The 22,325-nt window shown below is 33.3% G+C and overlaps 1 protein-coding gene across 2 annotated transcripts in view; it reads right to left on the bottom strand.

Annotated features, from left to right (window-relative positions):
* LRBA (LPS responsive beige-like anchor protein) overlaps window positions 1-22,122 on the bottom strand; it is a 737,508-nt gene extending 715,386 nt beyond the window's left edge. For both annotated transcript variants that reach the window (XM_069105500.1, XM_069105498.1), the window contains exons 1-5: window positions 21,958-22,122; window positions 19,848-19,927; window positions 18,336-18,398; window positions 16,211-16,308; window positions 8,056-8,148 (exon numbers count right to left, since the gene is read on the bottom strand). In XM_069105500.1, the coding sequence (XP_068961601.1) occupies window positions 8,056-8,148; window positions 16,211-16,308; window positions 18,336-18,398; window positions 19,848-19,927; window positions 21,958-22,030 (407 nt within the window). In that variant the 5' untranslated portion in view covers window positions 22,031-22,122. The remainder of the gene's footprint in view (window positions 1-8,055; window positions 8,149-16,210; window positions 16,309-18,335; window positions 18,399-19,847; window positions 19,928-21,957) is intronic.
* Window positions 22,123-22,325: the final 203 nt, after the last annotated feature.

Genomic DNA, 22,325 nt, shown 5'->3' on the forward strand with positions numbered 1-22,325 from the left:
ATAATTTGTACAATACAGTTTATCTCCACAATCTTTGTAGTAAGCACAATATGACTAAATAATAATAATAACTTTAAAGTCATAAATTGCTATCCAAGGTTGATTAAAAACTATGTGCCTATCAAGAATGTCTGGGCATTTCTGAATTTCTGTTCTTGGGGAGACTGAGGCAGGTTGAAAACTTGATCTAGGGAGTTCTGACATACAGTGAGCTAAGTCAATTGTTGGCCTGACTCCAATATAATCAGATCCAAAGTGGATAGAAAAAGCGGTGTGGGGCCCCCATAAGGCTGCCTAATTAGGAAGAATTGGCCCTAATTGGAAAACTGAGGAAGTCAAAGTCAAAGTCAAAGCTTACATGCATCTATCCTCAAGTGGCTGTACTTCTAGCCCAAGCAAAATTATGGACTCTATTTCACCTGGACTAGAATTACAGCTGCCACTTAAGGATAAATGCATGTGAGCTTTGGCTTCCGGTTTCCTAATTAGGGCCAGGTCTCGCGCGCGTGCATGCATGTGTGCATGTGTGTGTGTGTGTGTGTGTGTGTGTGTAAATGTATACATTTATATGTATACATTTTTATATGTATTTATATGTATGGGGGAAGGGAGGAAAAGGGAGAAAGATTCATGTTACAGTATAAAGTATAATATTAAGATAAAATGTTTTATTAATAAAGGTGAGAGGACAAGCCAACATTGCTGGATAGGAGGACAGTGCAACCTAGCTCCTCTACCATTATATAACTCATCTATAGGGTCCAGAAGTCACCATTCTATCGTTCCAATCCTGGACCCTGGAGAAAGGAAATCTCAAACTCAGGCCCAACGACTAACTTCAGGATGTTTCCTCTAAGCCTGATCCTGAGAAGAAAGGAAATCTAAGAGGCAACCCATGGGTAAGGAACAGTACTTCAGCCAAGACACTGAAATGCCAAAAACAGATAAGGTTTTAATATCAAGAAGCTATTATGATTCCATGACTGTCCAAGACATAAACTCAAATGAATAACTCCAAAACAGTTACCAGCAAAGCCTCAAAGGAAAATACAGCTTACCCATAAGATCAATTAGAATTCCTAAAAGAAATAATGCAAAATAATTGGAAAAAAAATAAGGGGTGTGGAAGAAAAAAATGGAAAGAGAATCAACAGCTTGGTACAAGAAGTATAAAACTTTATCCAAGTAACATACTTCTTGAAAATTAGCATGAATCAAATACAAATTAACAATTCTATTAAGCCAAGAAAAAATATTAAAACAAAGTTGAGAAACTGAAAATACATTAAATAGGTATTTCACATCAAAAACAACTGACCTAGAAAACAGGAGAGAAAATCTAAGAATCATTAGACTACATGAAAGGCATGACCAAAGAAAGAGCCTAGACACTATATTTCGAGAAATCATAGAAGAAACTGGCCCAAAACTCTTAACCAGAGAGTAAAATGAAAATACAATTTACCAGCCATCTCAAAAAGAAACAGCAAAATGAAAACTTCCAGGAATGTCATGGCCAAAATCAAGATTTTCAAGATCAAAGAAAAAGTACCATAAGCATCTAGAAAGAGTTTGAGTACAGGAATCATGGCCAAATTCACATAAGATTTAACAGGTGTGATTATAAAAGAGCAGAGCTCAATGATACATGAAATTGTAAAAGTTTTGAAAAAGACAGGCTTACAACCAAAAATAATTTAGCCAGCAAAACTGAGTATAACCCTACAGAGGGAAAAATGAGCTTTTAATGAAACTAAGGATTTCTATGTGTTTCTGAAGAAACACAGGAATAAAAAGAAGCATAAAAATGTAAATATAGGTGAGCAATCAGAAAAGACTATAAGAATGAAGCTTGTGCATTCTAATGAGGAGGGGGCAAGCATCCCCAATCAGCATAGATATAATATAAACTGTAATGTCATGCATGATCATAGGAGTCAAATAAGACTGAAAGTGACTTTTATTAGGTTTTGATGCACTGAAAAGAAAAAAAGGTAAGGGGGAAACAGATATGCAAGGCATAAAAAGGGAGAGGAAAGTTGATGGAACTTATGATCCAATATAACTAGTGTATACAAGTAGAAATCTATGTAAACATGAAAGCAGGTATCACTTAAACATTACTTTCTTCTTAACTAGAGAAAAGAGGGTGGAAAATACAAACACACATCAAGTCAAGTCAAATTAAGCTCTTACTGTATACCAAGCATGGTGATAAGTGCTAAGGACAAATTAAAGGCAAAATGAAGAAGAAACACACAAATATAAACAAAGAGTTTGGTGTAGAAATATACTGAACTCAACATAGAAGCAAGAGAAAACAAGAAGAGGGGGAAAGGGAGAATTTTTAAAAAAGATAGAGGAATGGATTAATTATAAGGAAAAAAAACCACTGAGTTTAGAAGGGAGGGATTTTGAAGAGAGGCTTGAAAGATAAACAAAATGGTAAGAAACTTTAATAAAAAAAGAAAGAGCAAAGAAAAGAAAAAGTACACAATAGTATCTAGGAGAATGCAGATAACTGAATATAAATAGGATGAATTATTCATAAAACAGAGGAAGACAGTAGAATAAATTAAACAACAGTATGTCTTATCACAACAACATGTGACTTAAAAGAAACAATTTGAAATATAAAAACACAAAAAATTTAAAATACAGAGTTGGAGCAAAATCTGTTATGCCACAGGAACTGAACAATTTGGTAAATCACCATTATTATTTAACATAGTGCTAGGAATGTTACCTACAGAAAAAAGACAAGAAAAAGAAACTGACAAAATAAGCACAGGCAAAAAATAAAATTATCACTCTTGGAGATATCAGAAGATGATAGTACTAAATGTTGGGCATAATGGAGCGAGACAGAAGATCCCTGAGATCAAAACTGGAAGTGGATTTTATTGCTGCGGGACTTCCAGGGTCACATACCCAAATCAGACAGTAAATTGGCATGAACAGTATGCTGGTTTTTAAAGAGAGTACAACAGTCAGGTTACGTAAGCTGAAACTACAATCATTGATTGGTCAGTGTATATTTTAATTTTCCTGCTCGTTTTTATAGGCTGAGGTACAGGATTGGAGGTACAGAACAGGTGGAGATGGGGAACACCCGGTAGGGGCCAGGGAAGAATGGAGCAGGGATTTTACCCTAGGCTGAACCCCCAAGCACGGATCAATTAGGAGAGGGAAGGGTAAAAGTTATGCTAAAATGCCTGCTTACAGATCAGTGGAAGGGAAGGGAGGGGTAAAAGTTATTGCTTGAAGATCAATTAAGGGAATGGAAGGTGGGTTTATGCCCATCAATTGGGGAATGGCTGAACAAGTTGTGGTATATGCATGTTATAGAATACTATTGTGCTATAAGAAACGAGGAACAGACAGTCTTCATATTTACCTGGAGGGGCTTGTACAAACTGATGCTGAGTGAGAAGAGTAGAACCAGGAGAAATTTGTACACAATTACAGACACAATGTATGTGTGATGACAAACTTTGATAGACTGGACTCTTCTCAGCAATGCAGTGATATAAGTCAATCCCAAAAGACTCATGATGGAGAGAAATGTGTGCATCCAGAGAAAGAACTAGAAAGAACTGAGTTTATATCCAGGTGGAAGCAAAATACCTGATCTTTTTCCTTCTCTTATTTGGTTTTATGTCCTCTTTACCATTTTTCATTCCAGCTGATACAATCCATCTTTATAACCTGACTAATGTATAATGTGAAAGTATTTACAGATCCTATACTTAACTATATGCCGCCTTGGGAGGGAGATAAAATGTGAAACTCAAGGAATTGTGGAATTGAATCCTATAAACTAAAAAATATATATATAAATAAATAAAAATAAAATAAATCCACATATATCATCAACATTTTTATATATAACCAATAAAACTAAACAGGAATAAAAATAGAAATTCATTTTTAAAAATCACAGAATGCATGAAGACTTATGCATCTATCAAAATCCACATAGGAAATATTAGAATACTAAAAAGAATTGAACTATTAGAGTAAAACTAATTACTCATGCATAGACCAAGTCAATATAAAAAATAACAATACTACCTAATTTAATTAACTGAGTGCCATACCAATCAAACTACTAAAGGATTACTTTGCAGAACTAGAAAAAAAATTTTATGAAAATGATCTGGAGATATAAAAGGTCAAGAATCTCTAAGGAAATAATGAAAAAAAAAAAAGTAGGGGCCTAGCAGTGCCAGATATCAAACTACATTACAAAGGAATAATCATCAAAATCACTGGATACACCAATTAAAAATGGCAAAATTGACCAAAAAAGGGAAAATGACTAATGTTGGAAAAGAAGTACAATAATGCACTATTGTTAAAAGTGTGAACTAGTCTAGTCATTCTGGAAAGGAATATGGAACTATGTTTTAAAAGTTATTTAACTGTGCCTATCTTCTGCCCAAGCAAAATCATTACAAGGGTTATACCCAAGAAGATCAAAGAAAGACAAAAATGTGGGTGTACAGTATATATAAAATCATATCTACACATACATACATGTACATATGTACATATACATGGGAAGCTAGGTGGCACCATGGATAAAGTACAGAGCCTAAAGGCAGGGAAACCCGAGTTCAAATTTGACTTCAGTCACTCACCAGCTGTGTGACCTGAGCAAGTCACAAAATCCTATTTGCCTCAGGTTCCTCATCTTTAAAATCAGCTGGAGAAGGAAATGGCAAACCACTCCAGTACCTTTGTCAAGAAAATCCCAAATGGGGTCACAAAGAGATGGACACAACTGAACAACAGTGTGTGAGTGTGTGTGTGTGTGTGTGTGTGTGTGCTGTCCCCTTGCCTTTATTATTAAAATATCTTATGTTAACGTTATAATGCTTTATATTGTAACATAACTACAACTTTTTTTGAGGTGGGAGACTCTATTTCACCTGGGTTAGAAGTACAGCTTCCATTTAAAGGCAGATACATGTGAACTTTGACTTCCTCAGTTTCCTAGTTAAGATTTAGCAACTTCCATGTTAAAGAAACAGAGAGCTTGGAATATGATATTCTGGAAGGCAAAGGCATTAGGACTACAAACAAAAATAACCTACCCAGCAAAACTGAGTATAGTCCTTCAAGGGGAAACAATGGTCATTTAATTAAATAGAGGACTTTCAAGCATTCCTGATGAACATTTAACATTCAAAACAGAAGTCTCAAGAGAAGCATAAAAAGGTAAACATGAAAGAGTAATCACAAGGGGTTTATTTAATAAAGTTAAACCATTTATATTCCTATAAGGAAGAATAGTACATATATCTCCTAAGAATTTTATTTTTAGAAAGGCAGATATCAAACTACATTACAAAGGAATAATCATCAAAATCACTGGATACACCAATTAAAATGGCAAAATTGACCAAAAAAGGGAAAATGACAAATGTTGGAAAAGAAGTACAATAATGCACTGTTGTTAAAAGTGTGAACTAGTCTAGTCATTCTGGAAAGGAATATGGAGTCTACAAAGTCTACAAAGATGGAAGGCCTCAGTTATGTTGGGATGAACTCCCTCTCCGCGCAAAAAAAAAAAAAAAAGGTGAGAAAAAGAGATGCACTGGGAGAATGTGGAAGGGAGAGAGAAAATGGAGGAAATTTTCTCACATAAAGGAGGTGCACAAGGCAGATCTTTTATAGTGAAGAGGAAAATGGGGCAGGAGGAGTGGTGGGCAATTCCTGAACCTCTTTCTCATCAAAACTGCTTCAAAAAGGAAATTATATCTATCTCTATAGATACATGTAGACACACACACACACAGAATAAAAGAGGAAGGGGATAAGAAATTTGGGGCTGGAAGTGGGGGAGGGATGATAAAAGAGAAGGAAGATTAAGGGAGGCCGTAATCAAAAGCAAAACAGACATTTGAGGAGAGACAGGATAAAAGGAGAGAGAGAAAGATAAACAGAAGAAAATAGGCTGGAGGGAAATACAAAGTAATTATAAATGTAAATGTGAATGGGATAAGCTCATCCATAAAAAAGAAGTGGATAAAAGCTTGTATTAAAAACTAGAATCTGACAGTATATGGTTTACAAGAAATACACTTGAAACAAAAAGACACCTAAGAGGTTAAAATAAAGGGATGGAATTATGCTTCAGCTAAAACTAAAAAGAAAAGGAAAGGGTAGTAATCATGATCTCAGATAAAACAAAAGCAAAAACAGAACTTTATTAAAAGAAATCATTAGGGAAATTACATTTTGCTAAAAGGTACCATGGACAATAAAGGAATATCAAAAAAATTTACAGTAAGTTTCTGTGATAAAGGCCTCATTTCTTTTTTTTTTACTTTTTGCAGGGGGGGAAGGCAGGGCAATTGGGGTTAAGTGACTTGCCCAAGGTTACAGCTAGTAAGTGTTAAGTGTCTGAGGTCAGATTTGAACTCAGGTCCTCCTGACTCCAGGTCTGGTGTTCTATTCACTGTACCTCCTCTAGCCACTCCAAAGGCCTCATTTCTTAAACATATAGGGAACTGAGTCACATTTATAAAAATAAGAGCCATTTCCCAATTGATAAATTGTCAAAGAACATAAACAGGCAATTTTCAGAAGAAGAAATCAAAGTTATTTATAGTAATGTGGAAAAAATGCTCTAAGTCACTAATAATTAAACAAGAGGAATGCAAACTAAAACCGATGTGAGATTAAATTAATTTTAATTATTAATAATTCAATAATTAGTTAAATGTTAATAAAATGGTTCACACCTATGAGAAAACACAAACAATGGAGGGGACAAGGAAAAATAGGTACGCTAATAAATTGTTAGTAGAGCTGAAACATGGTCTAATCATTTTGGAAAGCAATTTAGAATTATGTCCAAAGAAGATATAAAAACATGCATAGCCTTTGACCTGTCAATACCACTATTAGATCTGTACCCTAAAGAAATCAAAGAAAAAGGATCCATGTGTACAAAAATATATATAACAGCTCTTTTTGTGGTAACAAAGAATTGGAATATATGGGGATGTTATCAATCAAGGAAGAGATGAACAAGTTGTGGTATATGATTGTTATAGAGTATTACTGTGCTCTAAGAAATGAGAAGGTGAGTGTTTTCAAAAAAAACATAGCAACATCTATATAAACTACTGTAAAGTGAAGTGAGAAAAACAAAGAGTTCACTGTATACAGTAACAGCAATGTTGTAATGATGATGAACTGCAAAAGACTTCACTATTCTGATCAATACAATGATCCCAAGACAATTCCAAAGGATGAAAAAAATTCTATCTATCTTCAGATAGAGAAGTGATGAACTCTGAGTGCAAAATGAATTTCTCTCTTTGTTTGCATTTTTTTGTAATATGGCTAATATGGAAATACGTTTTTTATGATTTCACATGTATAATTGATATTGTACTTGCCTTCTCAGAGGGTATGGAAGGTGTGGGAAGCGGGGAAAGAATTTGGAACTCAAAATTTAAGAATGAAAGAATACTGAAAATAAATAATAAATTTTTGAAGAGAAAATAAATGAAGGAAGAGGCTGTTTCAGAAAAATTTGTTAAGAATTGCACAGTGCTAGGTGGCACAGTGAATAGAGCACTGGAGTCAGGAGGACCTGAGTTCAAATCCGGCCTCAGACACTTAACACTTAACTAGCCGTGTGACTTTGGGCAAGTCACTTACCCCAAATGCCCCTCCAAAAAGCAAAAACCAAAATATTGTACAGACTAATTCAGAATGAAATGAGAAGAACCAAAACAACTCATACTATAACAGCCACTATAAAAGACTTTACAACTCTGATCAATCAGAACTAATAATGAATGCTACCTAGACCATGATAAAGAAGCAGTGGATTAATATGCAGAACGAGGCACAAATATTTACAGATGGTTATTGTAGAATTTGTTTTACTTTAATATGCTTATATGTTACAAGATTTTTATTAGAGAGAGTAAGGGAAAGAAAGAAAATTATTTAACTGATAATTTTAAAATAACATTAGTAAATTAACAAAAATTAACATAAAAATCCTTTTTGGAGCTGATCTATACTCACTTTGGGGGTAGATGTTTCAAAAAGTAACCCAATGATTTGAGAGCCTGTACTCTGATCCCTTCACTTGTGGATGCCAAAAGTTTGTAGATCACTCTATATAGGAGAAAATTAGAAACAAAATGCCTTGGGTTAATTTTTTAAATGTAGATATGAGCAATTTTTAATAAATACACTCATTAAGCTATAGAACCAATTTAAAATCAAAGTGACATGATAAGCAAGCAACATCACCAGAGCAGATAAAATGCATTCATAACTCATTAATGTCAAACTTGACAATTTGTTTACTATCACCATAACTGACTATAGTTGCTTCAATGGAGAAAAGGCAAATAAAGTCCATTAATTTGTTTAAACTTTTGACAAAAATGAGAATACAAATTAAAACAAATACTATCATTTTTTAATATGACAGTTTCCAAATTCATGACATTAAAAACTATAGTAGAAATCCAATATAGAGACATTTTTCTCTCTATTATGGAATTATCTATGATTATCTAAGATCTAGGAGCACATAGCCTCAAGTCAGAAAGATCTAAATTCAAATTTGACCTCAGACATTTACTAGCTATGTAATCCTGGAACTATTGTTTGTCTTAGTTTCCTCATTTGTAAAATGAAGATGATAACTGCTCTACCTCCCAGGGTTCTAGTGAGGATCAAATTAGAAAATTTTAAAGTGTTACCACTGTGCCTGGCACAAAGTAAGCATTATGTTAATGTTAACTTATAATGACAATGATGATGATAACAATAATAATATTTCATAATAATCTGTTATCTGAGTACTCTTAATATTTTAAAGAAGCAGTCAGTATAATAACAAGCATTTACTATAATGCTAAGTGTTGGAGAAACAAAGAAAAATAGCAATGGCAGATGCAGCCAAGGAGTGTATACATAAATAGCTATGTACCTACAAGATCTATACAGAATAAATGTAAGGTAATTTGAAAGAAGACACTAACAGCTGAGGAAAGACCTGCTAAAGAAGATGGGATTTGGGGTGAATCTTGAAAGTCAGGGAAGTTATGAGGCAGAGAATCCAGGAATGAAGGACAGCCAGCACAAAGGCAAAGAAACAGGAATTGGAATGCTGTGTTTGTGGGGCAGCAAGAAGGCTAATACTGTTCGATCTAAGAGTGCCAAGAGAAGAATAATTTGGAAGGAGACTAAAAACATATAGATCAATGATGATGATAATGTGCAATGGTAATGGAATGTAAAGATCCCCCTGTATGGGCTTGGTTTGGGGTTGAGTATTGAAGCCCAGAGCTTGTGAATCCCATTTGTGGGATGGACTTGCTGACCATGAAGACAGGGGTCTGAACTGGGAGGAGCTGGTGTGGTGGATTTAGACACAAGCCGAAACAGAGGAGGCCAGAAGAACTTTTGGGGAGCAGTATCACAAAGGCACAGAGAGAGGAGAATTGCCAGGGGCAAAAGTTGCTGAGAGAGACTGCTGAAGGCCAGCTGAAGCAACCCAGGACTTATGAGAGCTGCCACCCGGAGCTGCCAAGAACTGAGGAGGTGTGACTGGGGTGCTGGCATTTTTTATGTCTGTTTTGAAATTGTTCTGCCAGATTCATCTGCTGGTGAAGGACAGCGCTGTTGTTGCAGAGGTTCTGGAACCTTGCTGTTGGTTCAGAAGCCCTGAAGAAGGATTTTCTTGTTGTATGTTTACAGAAATGATGGAGGATGATCTTGCTGATGTTTTCAGGGGTCCTGAGACTGTTCTGCAGGCAGAGAGTGAACTGATGAGGACACTGGCAATGTATCTTGTGGCCTTGTTAAGTTTTGTCTCACCAGGAACAGAGATTGCTGAGAACTTGCCTTAGGTCAAGATGAAGAAAAGACCTCTCCTTCAGCTAAGCTGAGCTGATATCTTACCCTTGTTGTGGCTTAGGGGTAGATGGCCTTTGTGCTCTCCACTCCCCCTTTGGAGAGGGTACCAGGCTTTAACAGAAGATAACTGTAATTCAGTTGTGATCAAGGGGTGGGGAAACTTTTGACTTTTTGTGCTCTGTGACAGACCAAAAGAATGCACTTTGTTTATGATTGGAAACTAATCTCCATTTGAGAAGAGAGACTTTGTGATTGACTAAATAAATGTACTAGCCAGGGGTGGAGTACTTTGACTCTATATTTTGTGACTGAATTGAGATACTTTGTGATTGAATTGAGAATTTGCTAAATGACTGAGTTACACTGATTTTCTTGGTTTTGATTTTCTATGTTGCCTGAATGTTTGGCCTTAATTTGTCACTGAATAAATAGAGAGTTACTATGCAGGTATTAGGAACCTTGGAAGTTGCCTTTGCTTTGAGTTACATAATGATAAAAGCTAACACAGCTTATTATATGCCAGGTACAGTGCTGAGTGCTTTACAAATATTCATTCATTTGACCCTCACAGGAATGCTTAGGGCTAGGAGCCATTATTATCCCCATTTCACAGATGAGGAAATTAGGCTGAGAGCTGGTAAGTCCAGAACCACTAGAAAGTACATGAAGTCAAATCTGAATCAGGTCTTCAGGACTCCAGATGAGATACTCTATTCACTGAGATACCTAGACACCCCATGAGGTACCTTCACCAAGGGCAAAAGTTAACTAGCAAGGAACACTCAATTTTTCTACATAAATAATAACAAATTAGAACTGAAAGACACTAAGAACACTGAAAAAAAAATTTTCAAGTAGACATAACTTTAAGATTAAAGGTATTCATTAAGAAATTAATTATATTAGCACTAACCAAGGTCACAGCCTATTTAATTTTTAGTATATAAATTCGACAAAATTCAACTCAAGGAAACAAGTAGCACGTTTTTCTTTATATAAAAATGTGATACGAAAAATAGTAAGAAAATCTGAAATGGCCACTAATGTTTTTTAAAAGAAGCTCTTTTCTGGAGGCAAGAAATCAAATTACAGTGTTTATTTGGTTCTGTTTTCAAGACAGAACAGAGAATCATTCTAATAATTGCACTCACCACAACAAAAAATTCTAAACCAAGGAATTCTGGTATTTCCGAAGTTTTATAAATTCAAATTTTCTAAGTTTAAGGGGCATAAACAATTTTTAATTATTACTCAAAAAACTACTGAGCCAAAATATACTACATAAAGTTGTTTTTTAAACGTCCAGACTTAGTTTAAATATTCACATTTTTTAAATATAATATTATCTTGGCTAACTAAATTTAAATATCTCTCTAAAAAAGTATTTGAAAATGGTTATTTATTTCCATTTCAATGGTGTCGTTCAAGTCCACCATAATACAGAAACAATAATACTTTCTTCAATTATTTACAGTGAAGCAACTAATGCAAAGACTGAGTAATTACTACAAATAACATTGAGCTCAATGTTGACAGCAAAAAAAAAAAAAAAATTACACACAATTAAATGTTGTACATGCCAATGCCAAAAAAAAAATTCCTACTTCAGAGAGAATTCATTTCTACTATGGTTGAATCAAGTAAGATGATTTTTTAATCAGCAAAATGAAGAGAATGGACTATACATGATCTAAAATAAAATCCTTAACTACACATTATGAACAAAGAACACTTAAGAACTTAGAGGTAACAATAAGTATTCTTATATTAGTGGCAGTGGATATTTCTCTATTATTAGCAATAATTACGATTTTAGAAACAAGGTAATATTACTTACATTAATTTATAATTTATATTAATTTTATTTAACCAAAAAATTTGTGATATCTAAAGAATTCAGAAATAAGTGTATCTAATAAATCTGTATCAAAAATATGTATGTGTAAGTAAAGCACCAGCCCCAGAGTCAGGAGGACCTGAGTTCGGATCCGGCCTCAGACATTTAACACAAAAAAACCAGCCATGTAACCTTGGGCAAGTTACTTAACCCCAACTGCCCTCCAAAAGGCAAAACAAAACAAAACAAATGTATGTGTAGAAATATTTTATTCTTATTTAAGGAAAAGATCCTGTATGACTATAAATAAATGAATGAATGAATGAATGGATAAAAATAAATGACTAATAATAAGCCAGCTGGAAAACAGCATGCACAAAGTTTCTTTCAATTTACCAATAAAAGACATGGTTTGGGGAAAAAAAATAAAAACATTAATCCAGATGCCACTAATTAAAATTATTGATAATCTGGTCGTGATTAATAGTTAAAAGTTATGAGATAATTTTATATATAATATATAGTAAAATATATAATGTAAAACATACATTTAATACATATAACATATTTAATACCTATGCTATATATACATACACACACACACACACACACATACACACACACACACAAACATGACCTCACAAACACAGAAGCCATTTGGCCAAAGATCAAATAGCCATTTTGCATCTGAAGTCATTATCTTTCCCCCAAAGCCCTTCCCTCTTCTTAATTTCTTTGTACAGTCAAGGATAGCACCATCCTTTCAGTGACCCAGACTCAAAACCTACACGTTATTCTTTGGTAATGCTTGGATGACAACGGGTTATATGTTGCAGTCTTTTCACCCTCACCTTGAACCTCTTGATTTCTCTATGTGTCATATTAATTTTTTTTGTTGGTTTTTTTTGGAGGGCAATTGGGGTAAAGTGACTTGCCCAAGGTCACACGGCTAGTTTTTATGTTAAGTGTCTGAGGCTGGATTTTAACTCAGGTCCTCATGACTCCAGGGTCGGTGCTCTATTCACTGTGCCACCTAGCTGCCCCTATCATATTAATTTTTAATTACCTAGCAAGTTATCACCTTGGATTCCTCTCTCTCACCTCCCAATATTCAATCAGTTGTCAAATTCTTCCATTACTACCCTCATAATATCTCTTAAATAGACCCCCTTCTAACATTAAACACTACCACCAATAGGCCTCAAGCCTATACTACAACAACAGCCTGCTGGTTGGTTTTCCTGCCTCAAGCCTCCCCTTACTCAAATGCATCTTTCACTCAGATATCAAACTGATCTTCCTAAAATACAAGTCTGACTACATCTCTCTCTCTCTCTCTCTCTCTCTCTCTCTCTCTGTATCTGATTGTTTCTCTCCCACACACACAAACACACACACACACAACCCCTCACCCATTCAATCAACTCCAGTTTCTGCCTATTGCCTCCAAGTTCAAATATAAAATTTTGTTTGCCTCTTAAAGCCCTTTAAAACATGCTCACTTCTTACCTTTCCAGTGTTCTTAATATCTTACTATACTCTGTAGTCTAGTCAGTCAGTCAATAAACATTTAAGTGCCTGCTATATGCAAAGCACTATGCTAAAAAGAAAGTCAAAAAGTTCTGACTCTCAAAGAGTTAAAAATCTAAAGGAAGGGACAACATGCAAATAACTACATACAAACAAACTATATACAGAACAAACTGAAGATGCTCAAGATGAAAGGCTAGGCAGGTGACTGACTGACCATACCCAGTTCTAGCTAAACTACATTTGGTGTACTGTTTCCAACTGCAGACATTCCATTTTAGGAGGGCTAAGAAGTTGGATGACATCCAAAAGAAAGCAAACAGGAGAAGAGGATATATGACAATTGGTTGAAGCAACCGAAGAAAAGAAGTCTTAGGGGGGCCATAAGAGAGGTCTTCAGCTATCTGAAGGACTATAATATTTTAAAAAGACTTGTTTTACTTCATTGAAGAGGACAGAGCTAGTTCCAAAGAAGTAGAATTAAGTTTTATATAAGGAAAAACTTCCTAATAGTCCTCCAAAAGTGAGGTGCCTTGGCAATTCTTAGTTTCTCCTTCACTCTACTGAGATTGTCAAACAATGGGTGTATGGTCCAGCATTTTGGATGTATTTTAGAAGGGATTATATTGTTTAGCTCCGAGGTCCCTTTCAAATTATGACTGTGTAGTTTTTTTAACGTATTATTTAGTAAGTAAGAATTTATATTTAGCACGTTAATAATATTCTGTGATGAATTCTACATATGCACTATTGGAAGAGATAGATTAAAGTATCTGTTAGGTAGACATAAGATTTCTAAGGAAGAAAAGGCAATCTGTACTCATATGCTGAAATTATTTTAGCAATACCTAAAAAGCTCCTATAATGATCCCAAGTTACCGATGGAAAGAAAGGTTCATTTCTCTGATCCCAACATTCTAGCAGTATTAGTGTTTGGAGCACACATGGAGTACAGCAATATTTGAACAATTAAAAATTAATATCACACACAGAAAAATCAAGAGGTTCAAGGTGAAGGTGAGAAGACTGCAACATATAACCCACTGTCATCCAAGCACTACCAAAGAATAAATGTTCTTGATATTAGAGCATATATTTTAAAATTCTAAATATTAATGGTTTAGACATTTGTTTTCTCTATTCAATTAAATGGTAAATTGCTCTTTAAAAGGTCACAACATATGCAAATTCAAAAGTCTGAGGTAGAACATTTCTTGCTTAGACCTGTGAAAATAATTACTTCTATTAATACTATTTTAAAGCCTCTTCTTTTTTATCTCCCTAGATGATTTCACTCTCTTAGTGCTAAATACTTATGATTATAAAACACATCCAGACACACACATTCAGACATCCATAAAGATATTAATGTAATTAATAATTAAATAAAGATGTCATAAAATCATGGATTGAGATCTGTAAGATTGTGATGATTGAATTCAACTCCCTTATTTACAGATAAGGGAAATGAGCCCTCGAGAAATTAAATGACTAGTGTAAAGTCACACAGGATCCCACAGATCCTCTGTCTCTAAATCCAGGGATCTTTCAAATAAATCATGCTGCCTATCTACCATGCCATCAATCCATCAATCTCTTTCTGAAGGCACCTAATTAATTTCCTCATTCTGAAACTCAGGAAGGCTCAGCTTGTTCCTTTGATATTTTCATAAAAACATCATAATGGACCAGACAAGCACATTATCTCTATGCTTTTTGGATATCTGTTTTTAACCACAGGGTAAGCAATACAAGGCACTTGGTCACTATTCTAACAGAACACCTGAACTAGTTCTTCTGGAAGCTACCAGAATTGAATGGGTGATAGTGTATCAAGAGGAAATAAACACTCACTTAAAACTTCCATAGTTCTCAGTTTCATCATCTTTTAAATGAGGAAGTTATACTATATTGCAAATGAGGTTCATTCCAGCTTTAAAGCTATGATCCCAAGAACTACAGAAATCAAACCTTTAAAGACCAAAAAGCATTAAGTAACAACAGCAAAATGTACTCTCACCAAAAATCAGAGTTGACATCCAAGCTCTACTAAATGGGACCCAGCAAGTGAAAAAGTGCTCCGGAACACAAAGCACAGCAGGAGCTATCAAGCCTACAGAATTCCGATGCTTTTACACATCAAAATTCTACAATCTTTTTTATTAATCCTAAAATGTTTTGTTGTGTCATTTAGGAGTTTAGGTGAGTTTCTTCTTTCAGAAGACTAAGATTCCAGGGTTGAGAACCACTGAAGAAAAGGGAAATTGTTGCTTGACAGAATAACTATAAATATATAAAAGCATCTAGTTAATTATTAGTTCAAATCTCCCCTTTACTTCTACCACAAACAGGACACGATGAGATTTTTTTTAAAGAGGAAACACTTTTGATCAATATATATATGAAAAAGTATTGACTTCACTATCTCATATAGCATTTTTATTACATGAAATCAATTATAAATTTCCTACACCCATACCAACAGAGGACAATTACTATGGGCTAGCCTTTGGAACATGGAAATAGCTTTATAAAAGAATTATCCTAACAGTAATTTCCTGTAATAAAATTGTACCTATGGCAAAATTTACTTTCATCCCACTACTAATACAGAGAAATTATAATTAATCCCATTTCTTTAAACTACATGATGGGAAAATACAACTTGTTAATATTAACAGAATCAAATGAATAAAGAATTAAACAATAGCCTGTTTTGAGATTCATGCATGATTTAAGTAAATTAAATGGTAGCTTTCAAGATGCAACAGGTAAATGTCTATCCCATGAGTCTGTCACATACAACTGTGACAATTTTACTTTTTAACTCAAACCGTGAAGTAAGATCAAATGCTATCTTAGCACTTAGATGCCTTAATATATTTTAGAAATAATCATTCTATGATTTGAATGCTTTGAAATATACTAGTAAGTTCTTACCGTAATCCATTCCTCTGGTCAAAAGCAGGGATCATAGAGCTAGGATGTTCTGACATCAATGCAACCAATAGCTGTAGTACATCCATTAGATTGTCATCCTATTTTGATTTAAAAAAATTTTTTTTAAATCAATTAATTTTTAACCATAATAGACCATAATTTTCACCAAAGGAGGGAAGGGGGAAAGACAAATTAAGATTGGTTTGAAAACATAAAAGAGAAGGAATCAAATAGCCTATATATATATATGAAAGATTAACTTACTAATATAAATATTTAGTGGAACATAAAGGTCAAAAGTACAAAAACAAAATACAAAAGTACTGAACAATATGATACAGTCTGAAAGGGGGAATATTATTTAAGTGCTGCTTTCTTTTTGTTTCCTTTGTCATGAGTAAAGTCCAAGTATTCTCAAATTAACAGGGAGGTCCCCTACAATCCACTTTATCCATTATTTTATATTCATTATAGTATTCATTATAAAGATATGTGGACCTTTTCTGAAACTTCCTTCAGACCAAAAATTTTTATCAATATTACTGTGAATATTTTCTAGCATAAACAATCCAGAGAGTCTCTTATACACTAATAGTAACATGCAAGAATGTTTATAGCTGATATATAAAAAAAAAATAAAAGGTTGGGCCATTTCTGATAGAAGTACATATGAGCATTACAGACAAATTCAAGATTCATAGATCACTCTTTGGATTCTAATAATTTGTTAACCTCACTTCTTAAATTAATGTAATTTTTAGAACATGTAGAGTACTTGAATTTTCTCCTAAGCCTCTAATTCAGTATCTGAGTCTCAACAATTATAACAGAATAAATGGACAGGGACAAATACTTAAGCCCCCAAAGTAAGGAAGAACAAAGTTACTGGTATTTCAAATGATCATTTAGCCAAAAAAAAAATTGTACATGTAGTAATGGATGTTGGAAGTCAGGCAACACTAAAGAAACCCACACACACAAAAAAATACCTAAACAAAGAAAAACAAATCACCTTAACACTTCAAGATGTAAGAGCATTAAAAAATCTAGATAAACATGTTCTAGTAAAGAAAATAAATTTGCTCCTTTACCCAAGATCTAAAATGATTCAGATTTCATCTCATTAACAATGGCTGCCAGGCTATCTACCACTTTGTAAATGGAGAAACAAGGAATTACTTTATATCATAGCCAAATATGCCACAAGATCAAGAGTGTAATAGAATATAAGTACATAAACTAGAACAAAAATTAATGCTGTGATGCTTTATATAACATTTAATCCGTTCCCAGTTTTTAGCTATTTATCCAACTCTTTATAGATATTCATACAACCAATTTTATTTTCCCATTTACTTTGTCATAAGCATTACTTATATCTGGTATAAATTACCTTTTCCTGGTACTAAGGTATAAAAATATAATGCTAGGAATCCCAAGTTTAGTTTGAGAATTCCTTTAGGCTATCTAATATGTTAATTCTACTACAAATTAATTGCTTAAATTAATAGGTGATACTCTAAAGTTGTAAATTAAACAGAAAGGAATCATAAAAACATAATAAATCCATTTTTAGCCACATACCATGTGTTTTTCATTCTTTGCTTTGGTGTCTTGAAAGACAAAAATGCACTTTAACAACATAATTTGGACATGTTATTCTAATCAGTTTAAAGATATCTAAATACAAATATGAGAGGCTTTTATCTCTAATTTCCTTCTCATTGCAGAGCCATCTTGTGGTAAAAGAGAATATTCCTAAGAAATCCTTTTTATGAGCCTTTATTCCTAATTTAAAATATTTATTCCTCAGATATAACAAACAATAACAGTATGTAAAAAATCATGGAAAGTATTACTTTGCTTCAAAAGCAAAATTTATTTTTTGTTTGTTTATTTTTTTGCTTTTTGGAGGGCAATTGAGGTTAAGTGACTCACCCAAGGTCACATGGCTAGTTTTTGTGGTAAGTGTCTGAGACCGGATTTGAACTCAAGTACTCCTGACTCCAGGGCCGGTGCTCTATTCACTGTGCCACCTAGCCACCCCAAAAGTAAAATTTAAATACAATACATGCTCTATAATACAGTTCCAATTTAAAATATAATTTAAAAAGTCAAATGTTACCTCATGCATAGTAAGTAGATAATTGAGAATGGCCTGAAGTTCATCTTCTTTTACTCCAGAATCCTTAAAAAGTAAAACAATTACATTCTCTATGTGAAATGAAAAAAAAAATTTTAGTTGAAACAAAATATACAGAAAGATTTGTATCTGGGCATTTATTTGTCTTAAAAATAAAAAAAGCAAACAACATAAAATGGTTAATTTTACTTAAAATTTTAACAAAAAGTTGTATAATATATAACTATATGAATTAGCCTAGATAGAAATAATAAAACTGATATTTGGTAATGCAATATTCATGAAAATACTTGTAGACTATACATCTAAGACAGTATAAAATATTTGGATGTGTGTGTTCATATAAAAAACAGTATGTACAACATAGATACACACATATTCATATATGTCATAAATTTATGGAGAAAAACACACATGTGAATGTATATGTCTACAGAGCCCTAAATAGAAAACTATGATGACCAAACTGCAAAGAAGCACAGATTTCTCAATATCCATTTTTAGAGTTAAATTCTGTACCTTTTCTATATGTTGAAAAAGAAAAGGGAAAAGAGAATCAGGAATAGAGACTACAGAGGTAGAGTAAAACTGAGAAAAGATTAAAGATATTTAGATATGTGACATACACAGAAAATTAGCTTATATTTTCAAATTAAAATTATACAATTTGGAAAAGTATTATGTTCTCAAAGAATATAATAACTATTCTATTGCTTAATAATGAAATTTTGGATTTAAATACTACATGCTACAAAGCTCTTTCTCATACTTTTTTTTAACCAATGAGGTTTAAATTATATCACCTATTCCTCACAATATAGCCTTTGAGATAGGCTAAACAGATATTTTACTATCCTCATTCTTTCAATGAAGAAAAAAACACATTAACATGGTAAAATCTGGCATTTCAGATCACAGAGAAAGTAAATATTAAAACCAGGAGTTTTCTTGACCCATCCTCCAGTGCCCTTCTTCAGTAAACAGTACTTCCTAAGCATAAGAGAAAGCTAACTACAATATTATCATCAAATATGTCTAGATAATAGAATTGCAAAAAATATCATACCAACATGATCATACTTTTAAAACACAAATTTTATTTAAACTAATATTACAGACTATTGAGAAAATTTACTTCTTTCCAAGACTGATCCACCTTGTATAGATATTCCTTTAATATGACTACCATATAAGAGGATCAATTTTAAATATAAGACGAATTCCAAGCAGACATTAGGGAAACCTATTATAATTTCACCCTGAACACAGGAACAGAGCTACTTTCTACCATATTGGTGGTACACAGTTTGGTCTAGATACATAAAAATGTAAAAGAAAATAAATGAAAACTCTTAAAAGGCCTATATTTCTATTTTATTCATTTAAGTGATAAAGCAAGGAATCATTAGGATGATACTGACCTCAATATAAAATTGCAAACTATCAGAGACAAGGAAAGTATATGGCAAAGCAACAAAACAAAGGTTTACTCACCTTCATTACTAACTGCTTAATGAACATCAATAATAATGCTCGAAGGGAAAGAATTTCCTTCTGATTAGGTCGAGGTCCATCTTTTAAAGCAAAAAATGCACTTAGTATTATAGAGGCCCAAAACTTATCTATTTTTTTATTATGAAATTCATTTTCATTCACTTATACAGATAAAATTATGTTCTCAAAGAATATAATAACTATTCTATTGCTTAATAATGAAATTTTGGATTTATACTACATGCTACAAAGCTCTTTCTCATACTTTTTTTTAACCAATAAGGTTTAAATTATATCACCTAATCTAGAAATTCACTTTCCTAACTTTCTAAGAGTCAAAAAAGAGAACTTCACAATGAATTAACTGAACTTGCAATGTCTCCAGTTCAAATTGAAGGTAATAACTTAATTCTGAAATATTCCCTAACACTTTCAGCTCCGATGCTTAATTATCAGGATAGCAATTTCATAAAAGGCCTTTTTGGATATTTAGTTCCAAAGAAATATTTGAAGGTAAGAACCAACACAAGTAAAAATCTACAATTCTGATAATCAATATTTGTACAATAGTACAGTAATTAACTCATTATGTAAAACAATTTTTTTCTTCCTTTAACTTTGACCCACAATGAACACATCTTACTACAGACCATCATCTTATAAAGAAGCAAACCAAAATGCTTAATAATTTTGTCTTCCTTCCCTCTATCTATATTCCCCTAAGTCACACATGGATAACATTAAATCAAATTACATGTTTCAACCACATAAATCCTAACTAGAAAGCTTTTGAAACTAAAAACCTATTGTTCTAAACTTTTAAATGAGGTACCTGCTTGCCACACATCAACTCTCCCTCCATACCACCTGTCACCATTTATATAACTGGTTCTTAGACCACCAGGAAGTTCCTCAATATCATTCACAGGAGTTACAAATCACAGAATTCCAGAGTCAGGCAATACCTCAGAGACCAGAGTCCAGCTCACACATGAATAGAATTTACTCTACAACATATCTAAAAAATGGTCATCCTGACATCTCTAAGATACTGTCAATAGTGGGGAAAGAGGGGAGGTAGGGGAATAAGTGAAACAAATTCCATTTTTGAATGGCCCTAAATAATAGCTAGAATGGGAGTTTAGAAATAAAAGGCACCATACTGAAGATATAAAATAAGCCCCTCATTTTATAAATAAGGAAAATAAGACAAAAAGAAAACTGATTTAGCTCAAGGCCACACAACTACTCAATGACAGAACTGGGATTAAAACCCAGGTCCCCTCAAGGCCAATCGAAAAGTCTTTCTTCTTAACATATCAGACCATTAGTCATGAGCCTGAGTTGTACCATTAAATTGTAACATATCAGATCAAGTCAACAGTCTCTCAGTGTCTTACATGGCAATTGTCATTCCTATATGACAGCCCTGACATGAGAATAACTGTTTTTGTAAAATAAAAGAAAAGATGTCATAAAAATTTGAGTTTTTGTTTCTCTGATTCACAGAAATGAAAATTATCACCACCATTTTATATTAAAATGTTTCTCCTCACCAGAATCTGGCCTCTTTCTTTGGGAAAAAAAAAAAAAGGCATCCTTGGAAAGAGCGAATATTCATTACACAAAAGAAAAGCAATAATGAATATCTCCTAAAATATGAGGATCTTCATGGGAGGAAAAAAAGTATTTTACCAGTAAAACAAATGGTGGTAGTTGATCACTGTGCCCAACATACTTAGAACTAACAGAATTATTTCTAAGTTTAGTGAGTTCAATTATTTAAATTTCTCTCTCTCTCTCATAAACACACACACCCACCAAAGAATCTAGTAAATGGGTTTTATTATCCACATAACTATCTTAAAGTCTTAGGCCTGCTGAGAAAATCTACCAACAAAAGTCCCTTCTTTACCATTATATAAACTAATCACTTTAAAACCACAAAGTAAGAACTATTAAAAAAAATAAGAAAATTATGAAAAGTATTAGAGTAAAATGTTACCCAAAAGGGAAAAACATAAAGAGCATTCAGAAGATAATTATTATAGTATGAAAAAGATGAGAAAGAGAAATGAGGAATCGGGAATTTTGTTAGGTATTAACATACCTAGGCCTTTTGGAGTAATTCCACTGCGATCCTGAGGATTCACTGTCCAGTAATAGTATTTCAGTGTATGCATTACGAGAAGCACTGTTCCAACTCTCCGAATTGCATTATATATGTTGACTGTGCCAATGAATTCCGTGGACAAATAAGTGTACAGTGTCAACTGAACCTAAAAAGTCCAATTGAAATTGTCAAAACAATGCAAAATAAAATTCTTCCATCACTCCCCTCACTGATAACACTAATTACCTAATGCCAACACTGTTTATACTTATATTCTGTTTCAAGCAATTAAATTCTTGGCTTAGTAATCATGTGTTACTCAAAAAAAAAAAAGAAAAGAAAAACTTATAAATATACACATACAC

The sequence above is a fragment of the Petaurus breviceps genome, unplaced genomic scaffold (genome assembly GCF_028583685.1).
Source record: "Petaurus breviceps papuanus isolate PSGF00001 unplaced genomic scaffold, PetGlider_PUasm1.0 76, whole genome shotgun sequence".
Lineage (NCBI taxonomy): Eukaryota > Metazoa > Chordata > Mammalia > Diprotodontia > Petauridae > Petaurus > Petaurus breviceps.